Genomic DNA, 20,240 nt, shown 5'->3' with positions numbered 1-20,240 from the left:
TGTGTGGTTTCAGTGCCTCCTCTGATATGGAGCGCTAGGACCTGGGACAGGCCTGAGTAGGTCCAGGGCCACCACCATATCGGTCTCTGGGATGTGGACGCAGGGCTGGCTCTCCTCATGCCATGTGACAGTCCAAGCATCCTTTTACCCCCAGTAAAAGATCACAGAATACCACCAGCCAGATTTGCCAAAAAACAAACCTGTCAAATAACCACTCACAATGGACAGGATTGGGAGAAATACCAACTGGCTAAGTCATGACCTACGAAATGTCTGTGAGACTGCAGTCAGACACGCGCAGGTATGCAGCCATTCACACACAAGATCGGTCCGTACCACCAAGCCAGTGGCAATCACTGCTGTTCTCTCTGTTAGCCTTACTCTTGGGTCAAGTGAGGAACATGTCCAGGGAATGATTTTCTGCATGGCTGACGTCCGAACCTATAGACCAGGCTGCCTTCACAAGCCTACATGGCATTACCATCGAGCTCAGTTACTAGCCACTTCCACTTACCACACTGCCTTAATTTCACACTATGGTGTGTAAAGAACTGGTAACAGCACTGAGAAGAGAAGCTTAATCCACTGGAGAGAGAAAGTGAGGGCAAGGTTCCTTGAGGAGTGGGGGAAGACAGAAGGTGACAGCCAAGAGCCCTGGAGGCCACAGAATCACCTTCTGCTTAGGGTCACTCTGATGACAATCACAGAAACAGCAGGAAAATGACCAGAAGCCTGGCTCAGGCAAGTGCGTCTCCCAGCTTTACCTGGAGAATTAAAAAATAAACCACAATAGAGATGTCATAAAAATGGTGGCGTGAGGTGAACCTCTTGAAATCTCCCCTGGAATTTACAACAAATTGAAGAACTATAACTCCACAAAGGACTCCCTGCGCAGCAGACAGGCAAGACTAAGAGGCTCACTACTGAAATCACCTAAAGGTGGGCAAATTGCATGAGCGGGGGAGGAGGGAAGGGAAAAGTGTGGAGACGGAGCCGTGCGGGTGCAGGATGCAGACCTAGCTCAGTGCTCAGAGCTCACTGCATCCCGGAACTACCACAGCTGCGGGAGATGGAAGAACTCAGACTGCTAGGGCTCTGCTTATGGCCCACAGGGCTGAGGGGGCAGCATATAACACGGCTGAACCCAACACTCACGGCAGGGACCTCGGAGCAAAGACTGAGGGAAGAAGGCTGAAAACAGTGGTTTAAGCCCTCACTGCCGCAGAGAATGGAAACCTTAGGCACTGAGACTAGCCGCCCCCTCCCAACACTCCCAGAGCTCACCCCACCCCCACCCGCCCAGTGCTAGAAGCGGAACAGTAGCAGTGTCAGATCAAAACAGAATATTTTCAGTTCTGAGAAATGTGGTCCACAGACCCAGACTCAAAGCCCAACTAGTTCCGGCAAAGGGGAGTGTAATACAGAGTCTCTGGTCCTGTACTCGGCGGGTGGACACATAATATGGTGAGGCCAAAAAGAAACACCAACGGAGCCATGGATGGGGTTTCATACTCTTGCCAGCAGCTGGGTTGGTGATACAGGAAGCAGGATCTACATGATCCACAATCCGCCATCCACTTCTCTGCCAATTGCCTTGTGAGCATAGCCATAGCAGTTATATTAGTGGCTAATGGCTAATCAGTTACAGCTGATGGCCAACTAGTTACAGCTGATGGCCATCTGATTACAGACGATAACCGAGCCAGCACCTTTCCACATGAGGCCGAGAGCCTGGAAACTATACTCTGGGACTTTGTCCCTACAGGGAGGGAGCCTTGGAAGCAGGACTGGCTGTGGTGGTGGTCGCCACCATTGCTCTGGGCCACCTTTCACAACCCACCCTGCCCCTATTCCCACCTATCTGGGTGAATCACTGCAGGAGTAAACAGAGCTGCTGAAACACACGGGCTCTGAATCTGGTGCAGGAAGAGATTTGGAACTTCAGAAGCTCTCCACATCTCCCCACAGAGGTGACACCCTATGACCCAAGCGAACTGTTCACAGAGGAGAAGCCCACCTTCCAGGGAATCCCCCCATTGTGTGAGAAGCTTGGAATAGTGCAGAGAAAACATAACAATACAGTGTGAGAGAGAATAAAGGGCTGCAGTTGGAGAGAAAAATAAAACATTCTACCAACACCTACTGGAAAACAAAAGAAAGATCTCTTTCTATCAACCTGTTGCAGAACCCACCCCCATAGATGTCTAGGAAGAGAAATAATAAATCATTAATTGCCAAGAATAACCAAGGCAACAAGACAGCTCAGAAAGAAAATGAAAAGTCTCCAGAAAATGAACTTAAAGATATGGAAATATGTGACTTAAATGACAGAGAATTCAAGATTGCAGTTCTGTAAAAACTCAACGAGAAGCAAGAAAACACAGAAAAGCAGTTTAATGAACTCAGAAACTCAATCAAAGAACAAAATAAGCATTTTACCAAAGAGATTGAAATTTTTAAAAAGAACCAAATAGAATTTCTGGAGATTAAGAACTCAATAAAAGAAATGAAGCATGAAATAGCCAGCTTAGGTAGTAGAGTTGACCAGATGGAGGAATGAATCAGTGACATCGAAGACAGAAATCTGGAAATGACACGGACGGAAAAAACTTGACTTGAGACTTAAAAGAAATGAAAGAACTCTATAAGAACTTTCTGACTCCATCAGAAAGAGCAATATAAGAATAATGGGCATACCAGAAGGAGAAGAAAGAGAGAAGGGAACAGAGAATATATTCAAACAAATAGTCGATGAGAACTTCCCAAACTTGACACATTAGATGAAATGGACATAACTGACATTTATAGAGCACTTCATCCTAGAACATCAGACTATACATTTTTTTCTAGTGTACATGGAACATTCTCAAGGATAGACCACATATTGGGACACAAAATTAGCCTCAGCAAATTTAAGAAGATTGAAATCATACCAAGCATATTCTCTGATCAAAAGGCTTTGATATTGGATATCAACTGCAAAAAGAAAGCAAGAAAAACCAAAAATATGTGGAGATTAAACAACATACTTTTAAAAAAACGACAGGGTCAAAGAAGAAATTAGAGGAGAGACCAAAAGATACATAGAAACAAATGACAATGAAAATACATCCAACCAAAATTTTGGGGATGCAGCAAAAGCAGTTTTAAGAGGGAAATTTATATCATTTCAGGCCTATCTCAAGAAGCAGGAAAAATCCTAGATAAATAACTTCACATTACACTTTAAAGAACTAGAAAAAGAAGAACAAGTGAAACCGAAGACTAGCAAAAGAAAGGATAATAAAAATCACAGCAGAACTAAATGAAATAGAGAACAAAAAGAATAGAAAAAAATAATGTGACAAAGAGCTGCTTCTTTGAAAAGATTAATAAAAGTGAGAAATCCTTGGCTAGACTCACTAAGATAAAAAGAAAAAAGACACTAATAAACAAAATCAGAAACGAAAGAGGGGAAGTTATCACGGATGCCACAGAAATACAAAGGATCATCCAAGAATACTATGAAGGACTATATGCCACCAAATTCAATAACCTAGAAGAAATGGACAAGTTCTTAGAAACATATAGCCTTCCTAGGCTGAATCACAAAGACCTAGAAAATCTAAATAGACCAATCACCAGTAAGGAAATTGAATCAGTCATCCGAAACCTTCCCAAAAGCAAAAGTCCAGAACCAGATGGCTTCACTAGTGAATTCTACCAAACATTCAAAGAGGATTTAATACCAATCCTGCTCAAACTCTTCCAAAAAAATTGAAGAGACAATACTCCTTAACTCATTTTATGAGGCCAACATTACCCTGATACCAAAACCTAGTAAGGACAACACACAAAAAAGAAAACTGCAGACCAATATCTCTGATAAATACAGATGCAAAAATCCTAAACAAAATTCTAGCAAATCGAAAGCAACAATGCATTAAAAAGATTATTCATCACAACCAAGTGGAGTTCATCCCCGGGGCACAAGGATGGTTCAACATACGCAAATCCATCAATGTGATACATCACATAAACAAAATAAAGGACAAAAATCGTATGATTATATCAATTGATGCAGAAAAAGCATTTGACAAGATACAACATCCATTTATGATTAAAACATTTAATAAAATAGGGATAGCAGGAAAATACCTTAACATGATAAAGGCCATATATGACAAACCCTCAGCTAATCTCGTAATTAACAGTGAAAAACTGAAGCCCTTTGCTCTATGTTCAGGAACACGACAGGGCTGTCCCCTATCACCTCTGCTTTTCAATGTAGTGTTGAAAGTCCTTCCCAGAGCAATCAGGCAAGAGAAAGAAATAAAAAGCATCCAAATTGGGAATGAAGAAGTTAAATTATCACTCTTTGCAGATGACATGATGCTATATATAGAAAATCCTAAAGACTCCACCAAAAAGCTATTAGAAACAATCAACGAATACAGTAAAGTTGCCAGCTACAAAATCAATGTACAAAAGTCCATTGCATTCCTATATACTAACAATGAAGTCTCAGAAAAAGAAATTTAAAAAAAATTTATTTTGCAGTTTCAAGAAAAAGAATAAAATACCTAGGAATAAACTTAACCAAGGATGTGAAAGACCTATATGCTGGAAACTATAAGACATTTTTAAAAGAAATTGAAGAAGACACAAAGAAATGGAAAGACATTCCATGCTCATGGATTGGAAGAATCAAGATGGTTAAAATGGCCATATTACCCAAAGCAATATACAGATTCAATGCAATCCCCATCAAAATCGCTAAGGCATTTTTTGAAGAAATAGAACAAAAAATCATCAGATTTGTTTGGAACCACAAAAGAACCCGAATAACCAAAGCATTCTTAAGAAAAAAGAACAATGCTAGAAGTATCACACTCCCTGACTTTAGCTTGTAGTACAGGGCTACAATAATCAAAACAGCATGGTATTGGCAGAAAAATAGACACATAGACCAATGGAATAGAATTGAGAACCCAGAAATAAACCCACATAAATATGGACAGATAATTTTTGACAAAGAAGCAAAAAACATACAATGGAGAAAAGACAGCCTCTTCAATAAATGGTGCTGGGAGAATTGGAAAGCCACATGCAAAAGAATGAAACTGGACTGCTATCTGTCACCATGTACCAAAATTAATTCAAAATGGATCAAAGACCTAAGCATAAGACCTGAAACAATAAACTGCATAGAAGAAAACATAGGTACTAAACTTATGGACCTTGGGTTCAAAGAGCATTTCATGAATTTGACTCCAAAGGTAAGGGAAGTAAAAGCTAAAATAAATGAATGGGACTATATCAAACTTAAAAGCTTCTGCACAGCAAAAGAAACCATCAACAAAATAAAGAGGCAACCAACTGAATGGGAGAAGATTTTTGCAAACAGTGCCTCTGATAGGGGTTAATATCCAAAATATACAAGGAACTCATGTAACTCAACAACAAAAAAACAAACAACTCAACTGGAAAATGGACAGAGGACCTGAAGAGACATTTCTCCAAAGAGGACATACAAATAGCAAATAAACATATGAAAAAATGTTCAATATCACTAATCATCAGAGAAATGCAAATAAAAACCACAATGAGGTATCATATCACCCCAGTTAGAATGGCTATCATCAACAAGACAAATAGTAACAAGTGGTGGAGAGGCTGTGGAGAAAAAGGGACCCTCATATACTGTTGGTGGGAATGCAGACTGGTGCAGCTGTTATGGAAGGCAGTGTGGAGGTCCCTCAAAAAATTAAGAATAGAATTACCACATGATCCAACAATCCCTCTCCTGGGTATCTACCAAAAAAATCTGAAAACATTTATCCATAAAGACATGTGTGCTCCAATGTTCACTGCAGCTTTATTTACGGTGGCCAAGACATGGAAATAACCAAAATGTCCTTTGATAAATGAAGAGATAAAGAAGTTGTGGTATATATACACAATGGAATACTATTTGGAAGTAAGAAAAGATGAAATAGTACCATTTGCAAAAACATGGATGGATCTTGAGATTATAATGCTAAGCGAAATAAATCAGACAGAAAAAGCAGAGAACCATATGATTTCACTGCTAGTGGTATATAAAACTGAAAACAACAAAAGAACAAGACAAACAAATGAAGGAATAAAAACTCATAGACACAGACAATAGTTTAGTGGTTACCAGAGGGTAAGGGGGTGGGCGGTGGTAGATGAGGGTAAAGGGGATCAAATATATGGTGATGGAAGGAGAACTGACTCTGGGTGGTGAACACACAATGTGAGATATAGATAATGTATTACAGAATTGTACACCTGAAATCTATGTAACTTTACTAACAATTGTCACCTCAATAAACTTTAAAGAAATAAAAAACCCACAATGATTAAATTTGTTGGAGCAGGCTGTCACTGCAAGTCAGGGGCTGTCACTGCAAGTCAGGGGCTGTCAAGATGGACAGCGCTTAGGAGATGCACCGCAAGACCCTAAGATGCTTTGCGACTACGTGTTGATCAGAACGGCAAGGCAGTCACCGGACATGCACTTTCCATCTTGCTCAGGGCGTCTGGCCTGCTCGACCCATGTTGGCACCAACTGTTAGTAGCTCTTTGCATGACAATCCATAACAGGTCATCACAGAGCCAAGCTGATTTATGATGTAAAAAAAATATATTAAAAATTCATTTTTAAGAATTTCTAAGTTGCCAGATGGACTAAAATCACAGGAAAGAAAGACATGTAAGGAAGGAAGCCTTCGCGCGGAACGAGAATCTGGCTGTGTGCTCTGCCTCGCGGCTCACACAGGGCCTGGCAGGTGGGCAGGACCACTGGCACCCACGCCGCCCCGGATGTCCAGGCCCGGCTCCCGGCTGGGCAGCGTGTGCTTGAGCCTTCTCGCTGCCCCTGCGGACACGGAAGCCAAATCCGGCAGGTGGCAAATCACAGCAGGAAACGGTTGGTCTTTTTCCTGATACTTTGTTCCTTCACCCTGAATATCCCTCCACGTCCCAACTCTCACAAACGAGCAAAAACACTGCAACAAAACACAGCCAAGGACGATTCCCAGGGAGAAAAGCAGCAACAACTTCTTACTGCCTTGAATTGAACTTCAGGGCCTTAAACGTGCCTCCTTCTCCCAGGGAAACGAAACTTACACTCTCACAAAGCGTAAGAAGGCACGGCAGTGTTTTGGGAACAAGCATTGCAACTGGTAAAAATCCCAGGGTTTCTTAAGCATCTGATTCTAAAGCAGTGGATTGGATGAATGGCCACTAACAGTCCTGAGCACTCAGCAGGAAAGGGACGTTTTCTACGTGAGGTGTGAAATGGGCTTACTCCCTTCTCCCAAATCAATCTTGATGCTGAGCCACATTCCGGTGGCCTCGGACTGCCCCCTGGGCTCCAAGAGCACTGCCATGTGCCTGAATGAAAAATTCCCCAGAGACCTTGAAGGCTGTAATTGAACCGCAGCTATTGGGTCGAGTCCACAGGGAACCTGACCACTTGGAAACAAACTGGAGGGGACATGACATCAGTCACAGCCACCTCCTCAGGTGCTCAGTGCTGTCATGGTTACAGCCACCGGCAGGCCCGTCCCTGCACCAGTTACAGAGGGAAGGCAGTGGATGCGCTTGGCTTTCTGCTCTGCTTCTTCTGTCACCTTTGTCACCAAGGACATGACAGGCAATCGTTCTGTGTTCTCCTCTGTAAAGTGAGGCTCATCACCTGGCAAGGTTCTTATAATGAAACTAAAAATCAAAGAGAAAGGTCTCTGAAGCCACTGCGGAGCCTGAGCATACTTTTAAATAATTGTTACGGCAGATGGTTCTACACATGTTATACAGTTAAGGCTCAATAAAAGCCTGGAGAATGTCATGGGACTTTTTTAAGTGCTCCAGATTTTAACTACAGGGAGAGGGTAAGGAGGGGTGAACGGGGGAGATGGGTCCGATTCTGCCCACTGATGTTCCCTCCGGGGTGAACTGCTCCCTGAGGAGCACCCTTCAATTCAAAATCAAATTACACGAGAAAAGAGAAGCAGTGGGTTAGACCCACATCCTAAACTCCGTCAGACTTGCTTGTGACGCCCAAGGGGTGCTTTCTGGTCACTAGGTGGTGATGTGGGGCCTCTGTGGGCCTCTGCTCCAGGGTGGGGCCAGCGCCACCTTTGCATTTTAATGGCCGGGAGCTCCACTTCATAAACCTCTTTGCATGAGAACAAAAAAAGCTTCCCTGATACTCCGGTTGGCATTCACCGTCCTGAACAATGATTTTTCTCTGAAGTTCCCAACAAGAGTAGACAATCAAAAGCTATACATTCCCCAATATTCAAAGGAAACAATTTCCCCAACACGCAAAGGAAATTGTTGTTGAAAGATTTTTATTGTGGGGGCATCGCTAATTATAATGAAGTTTTAAAATTAAAACCCGAAATAGCATAGTGCAGGGTGGGTCTGAGCCCATTATGAGCCTCTGCTCCTCAATCCATTTTTCTCCCAGGCCGTGGATGAAAAACAGCATGAAACACCCCCCCCACCCCCCCACCCCCCACCCACCCCCACAGAGCGCTCACTGTCATCTTGGGGCCTGAAAACACCGCCCCTCCCCTGACCCCACCCGCGGGTCTCCACACGCCATCACCCTCTGGCTCCAAGTTGGCTCTGCCTTCTCGTGCCAACAAGACCCCCGCTCTCCACTTCCACCTCTACCTTCAAGCTGCTCTTTCGTGATTTCTTTTCCCTCCCAGGCTCCCCCTGGGGGTAGTTAATCTCACTTAACCTTGTATAAATGCTAAGAGCAGTCAGCTAGTGAGATATGATAGGCGACAGCCTGCCCACGGGACCGAGCAGCCTGGGCACATCTCCCTCCTCGCCAGCCAGCAGAGCTCCCTTCAGTCTCTCCTGCGGCAAAGACGCCTCCACCTTTCAAGTCCTCACATATGGAGGGGGGAGGGAGAGAGGGGGAGGGGGAGAGGGGAAGGGAGGGAAGAAGGGGATGGGACGGAGGGGAGGGGGAAGGGGGAGAAGAAGAGGCAGGGGAGGTGTCAACACAGTGTTACACAAGCCTCACTACCAGTTTACCTTACAGGATTGTAATAACCACACTTTAAAGGAAAACAATGGATCCAGATGCTTTGTTTTCAGAACTGAATTACATCCAAAGAGAATAGAAGTTATTGATAAAGATCTGAGCCACAACTCAAGGTGACAGAGTGACCTGCAGGGGTTTCCATGCCTACTCATGGATGCGAGACCTTCAAACCCCAGAAGACATACCCCGCGTGTGAGTTCTGGCTACAACATTACAAGTTCAGTAACACAGAAAACAACCATGTGACCTTGGGAAGGGCAACTACTCTCTCTATGCCTCAGTTTCCTCATCTGTAAAATACCCAATTTATGTAATAAAAAGACAAATGGTTAATACAGTCATAGGGTTGTGACCATTTGCATTGTGTCATTTAATACTGTAACATGTCATTGTCCTATTTTTCATGGCTAATATGTTCTACTAGAAATACATGAAAACCCTTCACAAACTGCTTTTGAAACTACAAATCCAAAGAATTAGGATTATAAGGAAACAGTCCTGAAAATATTTAGGAAAGGAATTAATAATTTGGTGGTGGTATCATTACGGGAAGGCAGCAAGTAGACGGTGGGCGAGAAGTACGACCTTTTCTCTGTCATGTGTTCTCTGTCCATTTTAACTACATTTCAAGAGACAACACTGACCAGTTATTTATGATGAGCTTCGACAAGCACCCTCACCCATGGCTGAATTGTTACAAATTCAGACATACAGACGTTTCTGTTTCTTTAACATGCACATGACATACCTTTTTTCTTTGTGTTGTGTCTTAAGGGAAACCTTTTCTTAAAAGACATTCGTGAACTGTCTTCCTGAAATAGAAACCATCAGTATTAGCAGCTGGTACTTTTTTCTCTGAAACCAGAGTCCTCAGGATTGGAGTTCAGCTACAACTGGACCCTGAGAGCTGAGGTTTGCAACAAAGGTTAGTCCACTCGAGGTGGCAATGCATGTGACAATGATTTGCCAAAACATGACCGCCATGCAGGGAAGCGGCCTACCTCTCCTTGCTGCAGCAAAAGCCAGCCTCTCTCTGGCCTGGCCTAAGAATGCAGACCAAAATCAACAAAGCCCACAGATCACGGGGGCCAGACAAGCTCCCCTCATCTGGCTTCAGCCCCAGTCTGTTGGACTCTTAACTGAGGGCAGTTCAGAAGCCAAGCTGAAGCTGGGACCCAGGGTCTCCGTTCCCACTGATGCCCACAGGGGTCACTCCAAGTTTTCCACCACTGTCATCCTCCCAAACATTTCCCATGTCAGAAACGACCTTGCTTCCCCTTGGAACGTGAAAAGCTGGAAAGAGGACTACTCCTATCCTAACAACAAGGAAAAGCCAGATAATCTACAAAATTATCACCTTCTTGAATTCATCAGAGAGTTGAGATCATATAGAGCAACCAACTAGCCTGGAGCGTAAGGACAGACAGACCCCCTCAAGGAGGTTCAGGGTCCTGTGCTGCTTCCCTGGGGCAGAGCCCTAGAGGAACAGGCTGCCAACAGGGGTAAGAAAGTTTCAGTCAAAAGTTTCAGTGAGGTAGGTGAGCACACAAAGCCAAGTCTCCCTGGATGAATGGCTGATTCTGTGGGGAGGGCAGAGAAAATGCAAGGTGAGCACAGAGCAACTTGTTGTAACAGCAAAAAAGAGTTCCTATAATAACAAACGTGTCAAAGGGAACCAAGCACCAGACTGAAAGAATCCCAGTGACCACAAGGGGAATAAATAGAACCACAAAAACAAAATTAATAATGTAATGTTGGATTATAAACCAAAGTAGAAAATAAATATACAAGAGTCCACAGTGATATGAATAAATGGTCGAAGAAATAAATAAACTGGAGATTTTTTTAAAAAGAACCAAATATTCCTTACAGGAGAATCCCAAAGAACAGATCTATACTAACTATACTCACACCTCCTGGAGGCGATGGTGACTTCCCACCCCACCTCCTGTTAGACACTAGCCTTCAGGACTTGATTTCAGCAAACAGAATACAAAAAGGGATGAAAAGGAAGTTTGCAGTGGAGAATCCTGACAAACAATACATTACCAAGCAATGGAGGTTAATATTAGGGACGACATGTGGACCTCCACTGAGAAGATGTGACAAGAAGAGCACGTGGCCTCTGTGGTATTTCTTCTAAAACCCCGTAACTGCACTCTGATCAGGAGGAAACATGACCTGTGGACATTTCATGAGGCCTGCATTACCCTGATATCAAAACCAAAGACATTGCAAGTTGAAAACAATAAAAACCTGCAGGCTAATAATCATCCTGAAAACTGACACAAGGATCCTTCACAAAATATTAACACATTGGTTTGTGCATAATATATATATATATATATATATATATATACATATTTTTGTGTACGCCATTTATCAGACTGACAGTTACCTTGTATTCCTAGTTTGCTGACAGTTTTAGCATGAATGGATGCTGCATTTTGTCAGACGTTTTTTCTGCATCTATTGAGATAAACATGTGATTTTCCTTTTTAGCCTGTTGAGATGCTGAACTGAGTTGATTGATTTTCAAACTTGAATTAGATTTTCCTTCCTGGGATAAACTCCACTTCTTTATAATGGATTATCTTTCCTTATATATAGTCGGATTCAATATTCATAAACATGTACATTACATAAACACATACACATGCATCCACATATAGTCATGAAAATCCGAATGTTTTCCCCTTGAAATCAGGAGGAAATCAAGTACGCCTGCTCTCACCACTCCCATCCAACATCATACTGGAGACTGTAGCCAGTGCAGTAAGATAAGACTGAGAAATAAAGGCACCCAGATAGGAAAGGAAGAAATAATGTGGCCTTGATTCACAGACAATATGACTAAGTAGACAAATCCCAAAGAACCTACAGGAAGCTACTAGAACTGATGAATTTATCAAGATTCCAGGACACAGGCCAATATACAAACATCAACTGTTTTTCTGTATATTAGCAACAAATAATTAGAAGTTAAAATTTTAAGGGCCATGTACAATAGTTCCAAAAACAAAACACTTACATGTAAATCTAACAAAATATGTGGAAGATCAGTATGCTGAACACACACACACAAAACACTGGTTTCAGAAACCATAGAGCTAAGTAGATGGAGAGGACGGCTTCATGCATCGTACCAACGTCGTTAACATGTGAGACCCCCAGGTCGAGCTACACACCCGAACAGCCGCACCGCGCTCACCAGGTTTCTGCAGAGATTGACAAGCTGAGTCTGTATTGACTTCGAAAGACCAAGACCTAGAATAGCCCAAAACAATGTTGAAAAGGAAGAATAAACCAGGAGGTCTCACATAATCTGAGTCCAAAGCTACGGTACACAAGGCAGTTCAATACTGGCAGAAGGAAAGCACGTGGATCCAGGGGAGGGACACTGAGTCAGGAAACAGGCCCCAGCACATACAGGGTCAGCTGAGACTCACAGGCATCACGGTGAGAGAAAGAAGGCAAATTCAAAAGTCTCCACACTACACGCTTCCAGTTACATGACTTTCTGGAAAAGGCAGAACCTTAGGACAGAAACAGACCAGCGGCTGCCAGGTCGCAGTGGGGTTGGGGCGCAGGTAGAGAGGGGGTTGATTGCGGAGGCACACAGGGAATTGGGGGGCGATGGAGTTTCCATATTGACTGTGCTGCTGGTTACAGGATTGTATGTGTTCCCCAAACTCTTAGGACTTTACACGGAACAGGGTTTTGTTTTACCGTACTTACATTACACCTCAGTTTTTTAAAAGGAAGTGAAATGACCCAAGAAGGGAATAAAGGCTGTGAAGTGCTGGGTCAGGTGGAACTTCCTGCGTGTAAGATTATAAACTGAAAAAGATGCTCGCAATTATTGAAAGCAGCTATGTAGGCCCTGGAAACACCAAAGGCGGCAGGAACAAGGGGATTCTGTTCAGACACTGCGTTCTGCACCCCTGCAGCTCACCCCAAGGCCAAATCACAGCCTTTCTGCTCGAGGTGGCAGGTGACCAGCAGAGCAGCAGAGCACCTGGAAGCGTGGGGGAAATTTTGGAAGTGTGAGTTACAGGTGGGCTGAAATCCAAAGTCTGACTGGAAAGCCCATCCAGCTGTCAGTCACCACTGGCTGTGCATGGGGACACTTGCCAAAGCTCCTCAAACTCCAGTGTACACGAATTATACCGCAAGAACGCTGTTAAAAACTAATTCGCTTTTGAAGAAAAAATCCCAGGACCAGAGCTCTGGAGCTGGCCCACTGGTTTCTGGCCTCGTCAGCCCAGCCTGTGAGGGGCTGCCCCCCAGTTTCTCTACAATGTGAGGTACAGTAGCAAGCGCAGGCTCAGGGGGCTGCAGCAACACCTCACTTATCTGGAGACAGAATTCCCGGAATAGCACTTACCCAGAAAACAGCAAAAGGCAAACACAGCACTAAAAACTATGTCACAAATCCATGTGTTTACACATCTACACGCCATGTTGCCAAGAAAGGCTTCAGTGTCCCAGTGGGAATCCATTTCCACTATTTCCACAAGCTGAGCTGCTTCCTGCCCTGCCACCCAGCAGAAGCCACAGGCTAGAAAGGGGTGATGGACGCTGCTGCCCCCTTCCCCGCCCACTCCGCCTGAGGGCAGCAGGAGGCACCCCTGAGTCCCGCAGTGAGAGCAGACAACAGGAGAAGGCACAACAAGAACAGGACACAAAAAGCACAGCCAGCGGAAGCCATTCTGCAAAGGGACAAACGCCTGCCATGTGCAAAATGATGACGGATTCATCAGGAGACAGGTTTTAAAAAACAAAACTTGTGGCTTATCCTCAGAGACATCGTGTACTTAGAAAATCACTTGTACAAAACCCATCATTGCTTAGAAGTGAGAGAAATGAGGTGCTGCTCGTTTGCACTTTATCCACACACACACACACCCCTGCCCCGTCCTCGCAGAAACCCATCGACTGGGCACACAGCATCACTGAAAGTGTGCGGTAAGCCATGTGTCCGTCCTCACCATCTCTAGGATCAAACACTGAAAGCTTCCTTGCAAAAAATCCCTTAAAATGTCATAAGGTACTTTCTAAAACATTTCACGGAAGCCCTGCACTGGAAACACAGACACGAGGTGACACACTCATTCTTTGCCACTTGTCAGGGTCACCAGCAGCTTATACGAGGCAACACTAAAAAGCATCTCTTTGACTTTGTTCCCACTGACCAGTGAAGAAACACATTTTCCAAAAACACCCACGTCAGTCACATGACTAAGGATGGCGATGTGGGTTTTCTTCATGCCCATTGTGAGGCTCTGGTACTTTCTCCACCAGGAAGGAGCTGACAGCCCCGCTGACACCGGAAACCTCGGTGGACCCTGCTTCCTGCACAGAGATGGCCCCTCCCCCCCTCCGTGGACCACTCTCATTCTAATTATGCCATTGCTGGGTGAACACACCCAGAACTCCACGCCTTCTCACCCAAAGCAGCTTCTGGAGAGAGAGCAGGGAGAATACAAGGTGTGTGACTTGTTATCAGCTCTGGGTGGGATTTCTTGGGGCTGGGTAGGGACTTTTCACTCAGGGGAGGTTATTTTGGCATTTCTTTGATTTTCAGTTATCTATGTTATTGATAAGGAGAAAAAAGTATGTTAATTCTATGTAGTCACTGGCTGCATTCATCCCCATTTTAGTTTATATTCCCAAGTTTAAAATAACAATCTAGTCTTGTCAAAATTGACCTAAAAAGGAAATGTCACTAATAATTCGATAGAGGGTAGACTTTTCCTCAATCTGCATCCCAATTCTCTAAGAGACCAGAATGGGGGTAAAGGGGATAACATTAAAATTCTCACTGTAAAGACACTTTCAATTACAAGTACAGCCCAGGTAGAGGTACTTTGAAATTAAGGTAAGACCATTTTTCAAATGTTTATCGTAACAGTGAATCTCTTACTTCTGTATCATGTTGCCCTTTTCTTGAACAAAATGAGGCTATCACTTCAGTGAACACAACTGATAGTATTTGGATCCAATAATAAAATATGAACATGCAACAAGATCAGCATTTGCAAAACATGCGCATGTGTTTGATAGCTTCCCAATACTGGAAGTCTTTTTTAAAGATATTCGTGGAACTATTAATGCATATGATTGTCTTAATATTGTATAATTCAATGTGTCAACATTTGCATAACCCCCTGAAAAACCAATATTTGCCAAATGAGCAATGCATCATGTTGCAAACTCATGCACGGAGAAAACTCATTCAAAAAGCAGCATAAAACAACAGATTTTAGTGTAACAAAGAATTAAAATTTCACTGACTTAGTGCCTGATTCCAAATTGCAACTAATCTTTAAGAAACTGTCCCTTGTCAAGTTTTGGTGTCATATCAAAGAACATCCACAATCATCTGACCAGGCCATCCCTTTCTTTTCCAAGTACCTATCTATGTGAGGCTGGATTTTCTTCACCTTCAGAATATCAGAAAGCAACAAACTGGTGCAGAAGCCGATATGAAACCCAGCTGTCTCTCTTCTATTAAGCCAGGCCAGTCAAGAGAGCTGCCAAATGGAAAACGATACGCGCTGCTCACTGGCAACTTTTCTGTCTTGCAAAATATGTTTCACATGAAAAATATGTTAGTTATAATAGCAAGCATTTGATTTATGTTATAATTATTTAAATGAATCAACAAATGATTTCAAATTTCTCTGTTAATTTCTAGTACCTCCTGGTCACTATAACCCATACAAACAACAGCTCTTTGGGGTCCTGAGAATAAGAAGTTTGAGAACCACTGGTCTAAAGTGTTTACTTTATGCTAGAGTCCCACTGAAGTAAGCAGCACATTACAGAAAGTGGAGACTACTGCAGGAGTTCCAACAGTAGGACCACAGGCTTGTCACACTTCCCTTTATACACCAAACTCCAAGGCCTGAAACAAACGCAGCCACAACCTCCAAGCTCACCATCTGCAGGGAGAATTTCTGAACTAGGATTTTATTCTTTTTATTAGGAAAAAAGGAGTCACTAGCTTCCCCTATTTAGATAGCTTTTCAATACTTTAAAAATCAAATGTAAAAAAATTTTTAATTCCATATGTTTATATACAGCAAGTGAGAATAGACGCTTTGCATTAAACATATGGTCTTAAACCCCTTGCGATGGGCTAGCCTTGCGCCCCCAGGCCCACTGCCTCCTGCAGATTCTGTGGGCAGCAGTGATGTGTGCATCAGACGATAAGGTCGGCTCTTTCCACGACTCACTGTGTCTGAACCTCGCACGGAGCCTTTTACACCTGCATGAGCGCTAAGTGCAGACCATGCCCTCACTGGACATTTGGAAATGGTTTAAAATATTTCTGTTGCAAAAGGAAATTGCTAAAAATTCCAGTATTGAGACAAGTAAAGAGATGTTTCCATTTCCTCCTCAGTCATGTGAAAGGACGGGAGAAGAATCGTTTATTTCTAGGGGTGCTTCTGGCTCTGAATTTTAAGGTTCCATAAGCCCAGTATATTCCACGGACAGACGCCCGGACAGGAGCCAGTGACTGTTCTGATGAAGATGTCATAATACACATTTGACATGGTGACAAAGAAGGTTCAGAGAATGTCACACAAGCTTCAGATGCAGAGCAGAACCGAAGGACGTTTAGGGGCATTTCAGTTTCCCCCGTCCCCCAAGTATGCGTACAGTTTGGTAATTAGAAATCCAACCCATGCACTGTGCTACGATAGATGGCAGTTTGTGAAATGCATGAAATCCTGAATATAGTTCTATGCAAAGTGTGAATTTGCTCTTTGATAGATCAGAACTTTAAAAAAAAAATAAAGCCTGTCTTTCCCTACTCATTCTACTTACAAGCAAAAAATGTGAATTTTATTTATAGAACTTGTTTTTGCACTGCTGTGGCACTAACCTCCTTCCAATACCAATAGAGACAAACCCTGAGGATGAATAAATAAGTGCCTTGACTCGAATCGATGTTATATGGCCTCACTGATGGCATCTCCACGCCATCTTAAGAGCAGACTTGAGCTCTGAGTAACAGCCACCCTGTGATTTCTTATCTTGGCTGCCTCTCAGAGAAAAGCTGCCAGGTTCACAGAAGATATGTGGGATCAAGAAAAAGCCTCGGGACAACCCCATTTGTCAACTCAAAGTGCCCATGCACCATCTGGCCCCATTGCTCTCCGTGCTTCTGATTTTCTTTCCTCTAAACTATTCGGAGGAAAAGATATTTTTTCTCCAAAATATGGCCGTCAATTTAGGGTAACTAAGTAATAAATTCACCTAAAAGTACCTTCCTAGAGTGTGGTGTAGGCAGCCAGTAAAGTTTTTCATTAAGCCTGCCTTGAAATGAACATTGAAAATGTTACGTTTTCTGTCAAAAAAAAAAGCATATTTATAGCCCTATATGTGTTACAGAACCCTGAACTCCAGGGTTTTTGCTTCCTTACAAAAACACTGAAATTGACCACAAATATTCTTATACTTAAAAATAATTCAGGTGTTTTAAAGTTATAAGCTAGCATCCCTATAACTCATGTGGAAAACCACATAAATGAAAGTGAAATGCTTCTTCCTTGTGTGGCCGCGATGGTTTGTACATTCTGTGGTCATATTTTAATAGAAACTGGTACGCATGGGGCAGCAGAAGCGCAATAAAATTACCCCTCGCTGAAAACGGAAATAGTTAGGATGCATTGTGTCCCCGGGCCAGACTCACGCCTAGAGGACCACCTCGCTGAGCTTCGGAGGGTCACGTCTTTCTCCTGTCCTATTCCTGCTACTGAGGCATTACAAGCCGGGCACAAAGTCCTCTTCTTATTAAGAGGTGCTCACAGCAAAACCCCAGGGCCATTCTCATCTGTGTTCTGGCAGGTGGCCTCAAGAGTTTTGTTCACCTGATTCAAATCAGTTTTCTCATAATAGATAACATTGCAGACAACTGGTGAATGAAAACACAAACCAGGAAACAAATGGCCAGACAGGCGACCTGAGTGCCTCCCTGAGCATCTGGCTTAATTTCACCCCCTTTTCCTTCCACAATGTCAAGGTCGACAAGCAAATCGGGGCCCTGAGGACAGACAGCCCGGTGGCAGCATGTCAGACACGCTGCCTTGATTCCACCCTCTGTCCAGCAGATGCCTGCAGGGAGGGCGGCAGGCTTGGAATGGAGCCCAGGCCGCTGCAAACACAAGGCAGGGGTGAGGGCAGGAAGGGAAAGAATCCACTGCAGAAGGGGAGCAAGGAGGGCATTTTGAGTGCAGGGGAGCGAAGGTTCTGAGACTCCCCAGGGAGATGCGGTGGCGGAAGCTGACCCATGTTTGCTCATCCCTTTTTCTAGCCTTCTTGACGTGTGATTAACAAATAAAAGTGTGCACGCTAAGGTTGGTTGTGCACCGTCATGGGTTTTAAGGTGTGCAGCACAATGATGTGATATACATGTACAAGGTCTGGCAATTAGGTTCACAAACTCATTACAACCATGTCGCTTACCTTTTTTGACATCAGAGGGATTATCCATTATGAGTTTGTACCAAACGGACCAACAGTTAACGAACTTGACTACCTGGAAGTGCTTGATTATCGTGTTAGGTCTGTCTTCAGAATAGGAAACCCAAAACTACAGAATTTATGGATACAAACCTTTCTTTTGTTGTCTTCATAAAGCCTGGCATCTTCTTCTTCCTATGATTAAAAAAATAAACACAGTAATCAACTGTCTGCGAGAAGGATATTGTCCAGTAAGTCCTTACTTTTCCCCATCTCCTCTCTCTTTCCTGGTTCCGTCAAATTCTTTCCTGTCCAGTTTCAAGCCCTGACCCCCTCCTTCTGCCACTTCTGCTGTCCTGTTCCTCCCATTCCCCTTCCATTTTGTCAGGACTACACCTTTCCCATTCTAAGTTCTTTGTTTTCATGTACGACATGTGATTTAAAAAATACAGTTAATGTTTAAATTTTTTAAAATTATTCCAATAAAAGGCACATTGCCATTAATCCCCCTCAAAATACTCCCTTCACTTCAAACACACTTATCCCATCGTTCTTGCCACTTCCTGAAGCAGTTCTGGAAGTCCTCTTTCGTGAGTGTCTTTAGTTGTGCTGTTGTAGCTGCCTCGATGTCCTGAATTGATTCAAAACGTTTACCTTTCATGGTCATTTTGACTTTGGGGAAGAGCCGAAAGTAACACGGTGCCAGATCCCGTAAATAAGGTGGATGAGGACACACTGTAATGTTTTTATTTGGCAGAAACTGTCGTACCAGAAGCGATGTGTGACACAGAGCCTTTCCGTTGTGATAAAATACGGTGAATGCTGCTGCCGAGTGCCATCCAACAGAAAGGCAGGGATCTTCCATACAGGAAGCAGTGCAATGGACCTCAGTAACAGTGTGTGACAAGTGTCAATGTGTTCAGTGCAGTCAGTCGGGTGTGAGCTACAGTTGAGAGAAGGTGTGTTTTAAAGGGTGCCGTAAATCATCCTCCATCATGACAGTGCTCCATGTCACACATTGCTTCTGGTACAGCAGTTTCTATCAAATAAAAACATTACAGTGTGTCCTCATCCACCTTATTCACTGGACCTGGCATCATGTGACTTCTGCTCTTCCCCAAAGTCAAAATGATTCAGGACATCGAGGCAGCCACGACAACACAACTAAAGACACTCATGAAAGAGGACTTCCAGAACTGCTTCAGGAAGTGGCAAGAACGATGGGATAAGTGTGTTTGAAGTGAGGGGAAGTATTTCGAGGGGGATTAATGGCAATGTGTCTTTTACTGTAAAACATACTTTTTTGTTTAAACATTCACCATATTGTTTGATCACACCTCATACATCTTGCTAAATGGTTTTATACAAAATATAGCATATTATATCCTCTGTTGCACCTTGATATTTTTCTCTTAATATTATATCTTGGAACCTGCAAACTTCAGTACATAAATATAGGTCTACTTTATCGTTTTTACAGCTGTGATGTTTTCCATTAGCATAAATTAATCAACAAGTCCTTAAATATGACTATCTCATTTCTTTCTTGTTTTGTGTTTTGTGTTGTGTTGTGTTGTGTTGTGTTGTGTTTTGTTTTGTTTTGTTTTGTTTTGTTTTGTTTTGTTTTGTTTTGAATGAGTATACCTGTGGGAGATTCCCAGCTATGGAAATAATGGTTTAAAAAAATATGTGCCTG

At 43.2% G+C, this 20,240-nt stretch overlaps 1 protein-coding gene across 1 annotated transcript in view; it reads right to left on the bottom strand.

Moving 5' to 3' along the window:
• Positions 1-20,240, bottom strand: part of DCDC2C (doublecortin domain containing 2C) — a 67,436-nt gene that overhangs the window by 10,076 nt on the left and 37,120 nt on the right. The window contains exon 10 of the mRNA XM_074331650.1: positions 18,698-18,739. Coding sequence (XP_074187751.1) covers positions 18,698-18,739 — 42 coding nt within the window. The remainder of the gene's footprint in view (positions 1-18,697; positions 18,740-20,240) is intronic.

This window comes from Rhinolophus sinicus, linkage group LG05 (assembly GCF_036562045.2).
Source record: "Rhinolophus sinicus isolate RSC01 linkage group LG05, ASM3656204v1, whole genome shotgun sequence".
Taxonomy (NCBI): domain Eukaryota; kingdom Metazoa; phylum Chordata; class Mammalia; order Chiroptera; family Rhinolophidae; genus Rhinolophus; species Rhinolophus sinicus.
The sequence above is the reverse complement of the archived record's forward strand: the minus strand, read 5'-3'. Positions and strand labels throughout refer to the sequence as shown.